The following is a 6,876-nucleotide window of genomic DNA, read 5'->3' on the forward strand; positions in this document are numbered from 1 at the left end:
GGCAGATCGGACACAAACAAGATAATGTTTCTTTGTTTTGTGACAGTCAGAGTGCCTTGCACATCGCAAGAAATCCAGCCTTTCATTTCAGGACGAAACACATTGGAGTCCAATTACACTTTGTGCGAGAAGTAGTAGAGGAAGGAAGCGTGGATATGCAGAAGATCCATACAAAGGATAATAACATAGCTGATTTTCTGACCAAGCCAGTGAAATACTGATAAGTTTGAGTGGTGTAGATTCTCAAGTGGTCTAATCTCAAATTCCGCACGTGGGACAACACTTTTTGCCCCAGACACTAGGCCAACAACAGGAGACATTGCAAAAGTTGCAGCGTCCGCTTCTAGCATTGGCGTTTTTACGGTATTTTTGTCATATTTTTTTTATTTTTACTACTTTGTACTTGAGGTTCAAAGAATATTTTGAATGATGGATATTTTACGCAGCAAATGTGCTCTATCTTGTAAAATCGATTTGGATCTTGTGCTGTGGACCGTAGAGAATTAGTATATATTTAGATGCACGTCTAATGAAAAAGTTAGCGTCTAATACAACTGGGAAAAAAAAACAGCATAATCAATCTAGTATCCTAAGATGTTCAATACAACCAAGTTGAACACCAAACACAGATTTTCTGAATCTAATTGGTTTCGCCTTCGGCTTCCAATTTCTTGTTGTATTCTACCATTTCTTTCTTGTATACTTCCATGGCTTCTCCAGCTTTATGGTTCCAGATTTGCTTCTCATCCTCATTCATATCCTATACTCGACCCAATTTCAAGATCAATACATACATACACTATAATTCTTGTTCTTCGAAGCCCAACGTCTTCGTTTTAATTGCTGACACGAAAAATTCAAAGGCGATTTTGCACATTTGAGTACCTTCCATTTGACAGAGATGAGAGCAATGAGAGTGGACTTGTTGATTCCAGGCCGCTCTTCAGCCAATTTCTTCATGGCCTCATTCCTGCAAATGAATGTAAATTTAAGAATCAAGGTTTTGTTTTTGCATCTCCTCCGAGACTCGAATATGATTCCAACTGACCTGAAGAGTAGGAATGAAGATGCGGGCTTCCTTGGTTTGTTAGGATCAGCATTCTTTTCACCCTTTTCTTTCTGGCATTTGGCTTTCGATTTCTGTGTATATTCGAAAAAAGAATGGCGTTTAATCTTTGGAAATCCAATAAAAAATAGGAAATGTTTGGAAGTTGGACAACCTTAATCAGATTCTCTGTTTTCTCTTTCTTTTTTAGCAGTTGCATCGCTTCTTGCTTCTGAAGCTTCATTAGTTCGTCCTCTTGCTTTCTAAGATTTTCAGATTCTTCATCTTTCTTCTGCTTGTATGATTCCATTTCTTGCATGTACTGTTCCTTGTTTTTCATTGCCATCTGACAATTAAAGCCATCATCAGAAATCAAAATCCCAGAAAGAATTTAATTTGATTTTTAGTAACGGTGGGAGTTCATCCATCAAATATTACCTGTTCATATGGTGCCTTTTGTTTCTCTTTCATGTTCTGCCATTCCTCCCCAGTAATTCTCGCAACCTTAAAAGAAGACAAGGGTTGTGAAAATCAAGCAATCTAAGAGATTACAAAGGTGAATGCAATTTTTTTTTTGTCATTCTTACATCCAAAACATTTTTGTTCTCTTTTAACAAAGCTTCGCGACGCGCATTGGAGAAAATGAAATATGCTGACAACGGTTTCTTTGGTTTCAGAGGATCTCTCTCCTTCCTGCCAAAACAAAAAAATCTGAATTATCCGGAAAAAAACCACCACCGTAGAACCAGGAAAAAAAATCAAGAAAATTTACTTTGATTTCTTCTTGTTTTCTTCCTCTGTTTCCTGTTTGAACTCGAGATATTGTTCAAGCAACTCCATAGCTGCTTTCTGTTTCTGTTCTTCTTCCAAGAGCTTCATTGCCTCGTGTTGGCGCTTCTCATTTCCCATGATTTTTAAGTAAATTTCCTTCTCAGCTTGGTAAGTTTCTTCATAAGGCCTCTTTTCTTCTTCAGTTATTGTCTTCCATTGTGTCCCTAAGAGATTCGACATAGTTTTGAAATCTGCATCTGGATTAGCTTTCTTTACCTGAAAGAAGCACAACCCCGAGAAAATTCAAAAACAAGTTACAATTGAACACAAAAATTATGCATTTCTGATAAAATCTTGTTCTTGTCATCACATTTACCTCCTTCCACTGGTCTTTGCACCAAAGTACATAAGGAGGAGACGGCTTCTTCTTCACCGGATCCACCTTCTTCTTGTCTTTCTTTTCTTGATCTTCACCTTTGAGCGAAATCCCGATCGGGAATGCCTGTGAAATGAAAGACAAATCAATTTAAAAAATAAAAAATAAAAACAGTAACTTTCTTGATCAACCGATATTTCAAGAAAAAAAAACCATGGTGGGCTTAAACTCCTTGATCTTCTGCAACTTCTTGATTTCCATTTTCAATTTCTCCTGCTCCTGATCCTTCTGCTTCAGAGACTCCTCCCTAGCCTTCAGCATTTCCTCCGTCTGCTCCTTCTCGATCTTCAATTTCTCAAGATTTTCCTGCATTTCTCGCAATTCTCTCTCGAAACAAGACTCTTCCGACGACTGTTTCTGCTTCGCCTTAGGATCCCCTTTCCTTGTTTTTTTCTGGGAGAAACCCCTTCCATTCTCTTTCCCGACAGAACTTTCCGGGGGTGGAGCCTCAGCCGGAACAATGTTTATGCTCGAATCATTTGATGATGGGTTTTTTTGCTTAAGTGCTTTCCTAGACCTCCCTTTCTTTGAAAGTGCAGGATCGGCGGCGACCAGCATTTGAGCAGTAGCAGCTGCCATTGTTGGACTTGAGAGTGTAACAGTAAAATGAAAGTGATTCACTCAGAGGAGCGACGAGAAATTTAATATACTAGGATCTGGTGGGATACGGACAAACGGTCGGATTTTATTTCAAATTTGAATTTATCGTTACAATTTGGATGAGATTTTAAGGAAATGACCGTTGTGTTGCGACTAAAAGCTTAATAGTGAGTTGCACGGTAATATTTATACATACATATATATATATATATATCTGTACTGATAAAGTTGAACTCAATCAAATCAAGCACTAGAGAGACCTTACTCGAGCTCTATCATAATCGAGTAAAGATTTTTTTAGGTTAGTTGTTTGAGCTCGACTTGAATTCGATGATCAAAACCAAGCTCGAATCGAACTTTGAGCTAGATATCCACAAATTACTGTAGTTCTCTGTATATCAAAAAAATTTACTCCTAATAGCCTAACAATTGGAAAGACTTTGAATAACAATATGGCCAATGGACTTAATTTAGGAAGACTTGCTGTATCCCAAAACTAAATAACCAATGAACTCATATATTGCTAGGAGATAAAAATAAACAACTTTAATACAAAGAATCATAAACAAAGACAATGCAGACTCAAGAATGCAGTATCCGATTTCACCTATTCAAGATACCTTGCTCACTCGATACTGCGGTACCTACAAAGAACGACAGAAGAATTCTTGATGACTAACTAATATTCAATTCAATAACTAAAAGTCCCACAAATTCTTGCCAAAAATCCTATCAAGTTGCCCTCCTTGATCTTGAATTCACTTCAGACAGCATTTTCTTGTAATAATCCGAACGGCTGCGGTGGTAATCAATCCAAACACAAAGCTGTCTTATCGCCTCCCTCTTCTCTTCCTCAAGTCCCACCATTCCCTCCTCTTTTTCTTTTATCATCTTCTCCAATTCCCTTATCTTGTTCTCCGATTTCCACACCTTTTCTCTGAACATAAGTATCTCAGATTCCTTCTCATCGAGCTGTGCTAACAAGCAATCAAGATCGTCTTTTACATTTTTCAAAGCTTTGTTCTTCCTCATAGTCCAATCTTTCGAAAACTTCAGCTCGCACGAGGCTTTCGATATCCGGTTCAGGAAGTTTCCAGTGCATTCCTCGAATCTCAGTGCCACCGAGTCTAACATAGTTAGGACATCATCGGCATGTAAAGATATGTCCTTAACGAGTCTCAGTCCTAGCTCGGTTTTATTGACCCTTTCTTTGAGGAACTTGTTTTCTTGAGCTGTTCTTTGGTAGCACTCTTTGTTCTCGACGTGTATCTGTTCCGCTACCCTTATCCTCCTGCTCAAGATTCTGTATTTGTCCTCAAATTGTTTTCTGAACTCTTCTGCCATTTCTTCCATCTTCCTTTCGATGAGCTGGTTGCTCAATTTGGGGTCGTTGAACTTGATTTGGGCGTTTTTGCCTTCATTCTTCAATGTGTTTATCATATCCTCCAATTCCAATGTCGCTTGTTTTTCCTTTTCAATGTCAATTTCGAGTCGTTTCTTATCGTTTTTCAAGGCCTCCAACTCCATCTCCAAACAGGATTTCTCATCTTCTAAGGCCTGAAATTTCCCTTCAATATTCTTGTTGTGATCTGTCAAAAATGCAATCTGAGCTGACGTTTCATCTCGGCAAATATGAAACTCATTTTCTTGGGCCGATAGCTCGTTTTCGCTCTTCGTTAGATCTGTTTGAAGTTCAGAAATCTTTGCATTCAACTCCTGTTTTTCCAACACAGATTCATACATTTCTCGATTCATTTTCAATATCTGCTCTTCCAATTCACCTTTCTTAACGTTTAAAGAGTCGATCTCGAACTCTAAACCTTGAATATCAACCGTAGAACTTCCAGTTTTTTCCTCCAATTGGTTATTGAATTTCATCTCTAACACACTTTTCTCAGTTTTTACACACACCACTTCTTTCTTCAGGGATTCAACTTGCTCCAACAGACTTCCCTTGGATCGATCCTGTTCTTCCATCAATTCACCTTTCTCAGTCTGCAGAATATCTCTATGTCCCTCAAGCTCTCCAATTCTTGCCAGATGACTAATCTCACTTTCTTTGAACATAAGCTCAAGCCTTGAGACTTCATTCTCCATTTTAGAAACTGCTTTCGACTTCAACTCAACTCGATCTTGCGTCTCTCTCAATTTCAAGAGAAGGGATCCATTTTCAACCTTCAACCTTGAAACCTCTCCCTCCAAATCCCTCATTTTCATCACCATCTGCCCCGTGTAAATCTCTTCCTGCTCATCTCCAACACTCAAATCCTTGGCTACATTTCCATATTCTTCAAACTCTGACATCTTCTTCACTTCACTAGTAGATGTCAGTTTATCCTTCAAGATTGTGGTGTATTCCAAATCCGGGGTCACAAATTCCCTGCTCCCTCCCACAGTGCTATTGCAAACTTTTTCATCATTCTTAAGATTCAATTCCTCTGGAGTATAGAATGTGTCGGAATCAGAGACAGAAGAAGAGGACGACGAAGAAGATTCATCATCATCATCTCGTGCACTGAGTTTTTTCTTCACTTCTCCTCTCAAATCTTCATAAAGGGAGTAAAGGGATTCATATTGCTTGTGAAAATCTTGAATGAGTTGTGTTGCTTCTGACTTTTTCCTCATCTTTGCTTCTTTGTTGCCATTGCCTATACTTTTAGTTAGCTTCAAAAGCCTCTCCACTGTATTCTCAATCTCTGCAGCAAAGAAGAAAAGCCAACTTCTTAACTTCTTAATATCTTCTGTTCTTGAATTCTGATTTTTTTTAAAAAAATAATGGATTTTTAAATAAAGTTCAATATTTTTTTTATGAAATAAAGTTCAAATATTTAAAAATACGGAAATCACATCCTCCTCCTAAATTTCAAGTCAACTCGAGCCGAGTTCACATTCATATTTGCCAAAAAAAAAAAAAACACAGTCGAATGCATCAGACAAAATTTAAAAAATTAAGGCCATGGTACAACGTTTAGGATGAAATGAAGGAAAAACGCATGGTACAACGTTACGGATAACGATTCAAGGGTCATCACAGAGTGTTACAAAATGAGCAACTTACTGCGTATAAGTAGCCATAAATAGTAGCCATGTTAAGGATAAAGTTGTGCTCGTAAACGACCCTTAAACGACGCTCATTTTGGCCTTAAATAGGCGCAATATCATATTCTCCAATCAAACTGTAACGATTGATTCATTGTCGTGGAGTAGTTGGATGATATTTACCTATTTTCTCCCATTTTAGCCGATCTTCTTTCTCTGCATCCATGTGAGACACTAAAGACCTCATCGACCCTTTCCAACGATGATGCTTCGTCATTTCCGGTAACCTTCTGTCAAATTAAAGGATTTCTAAGGAGATAACTCGATTTTTGTATGAATTTCTTCGACTAATTCCATGTTCACAGATCAGACTTATGAATCATATGATTAAATGTATGTAGTAACGTGATCTTCATTTTTTTCCCGAGGAAGACATGATCTTCATTGTCGATGCATTGATAACATGCATGCATGTTCGTGGCGCATATACAATAACTCTACATATGACACACACACGCATACATATATATATATATATATATATAGATATATATGCTATATATTCACACACACACATGCACATATATATATATATATATATATTATAGATCAAGATCTTGGAACACAGTGCTTATTTAACAGGCATCTGCAAGTATATATATTACATCTTGATCTATAATGAATATATCAACTTCGTTAAAACTTTTCCTGGGACAAGAATCCACATAAAATAAATCAATCTACATTTTTTTTATTAATACAACAAAGAAAAACAAAAATATTTTTTTCTCATTATACATTCTCAGATGATCATATTTAATTTAATTTTTTAAAAAAATTTTTGATTAATCTACGTTTTGATAGATACAAGAAAATCTATAAGAAAAAAATTACCTGAAATTCTTTGGTAGCGAAGAAGTGAAGAATGCGGGTATGAATTTACAGACAGGATTTTTTTTTTTTTTGAAAAAAAAAGAAGATGAGA

At 37.0% G+C, this 6,876-nt stretch overlaps 2 protein-coding genes across 2 annotated transcripts; both read right to left on the minus strand.

Annotated features, from left to right (window-relative positions):
- Positions 1-496: 496 nt before the first annotated feature.
- LOC142518160 (high mobility group B protein 13-like) lies at positions 497-2,889 on the minus strand. The gene is made up of 9 exons (XM_075620866.1): positions 2,406-2,889; positions 2,193-2,318; positions 1,818-2,092; positions 1,633-1,738; positions 1,484-1,549; positions 1,221-1,391; positions 1,049-1,140; positions 886-970; positions 497-760 (listed from the first exon to the last, which is right to left on the minus strand). Exons 1-9 carry the CDS (start codon positions 2,829-2,831, stop codon positions 641-643), a joined length of 1,467 nt encoding a protein of 488 aa, XP_075476981.1. The 5' UTR covers positions 2,832-2,889; the 3' UTR covers positions 497-640.
- Positions 2,890-3,507: 618 nt separating this feature from the next.
- Positions 3,508-6,876, minus strand: LOC142517624 (uncharacterized). Its single transcript, XM_075619941.1, has 3 exons — positions 6,786-6,876; positions 6,075-6,181; positions 3,508-5,548 (listed from the first exon to the last, which is right to left on the minus strand). The coding sequence occupies exons 2-3, from the start codon at positions 6,166-6,168 to the stop codon at positions 3,585-3,587; spliced, it is 2,058 nt and encodes a 685-aa protein (XP_075476056.1). The 5' UTR covers positions 6,169-6,181; positions 6,786-6,876; the 3' UTR covers positions 3,508-3,584.

This window comes from Primulina tabacum, chromosome 11, assembly GCF_025594145.1.
Source record: "Primulina tabacum isolate GXHZ01 chromosome 11, ASM2559414v2, whole genome shotgun sequence".
Taxonomy (NCBI): Eukaryota; Viridiplantae; Streptophyta; class Magnoliopsida; order Lamiales; family Gesneriaceae; genus Primulina; species Primulina tabacum.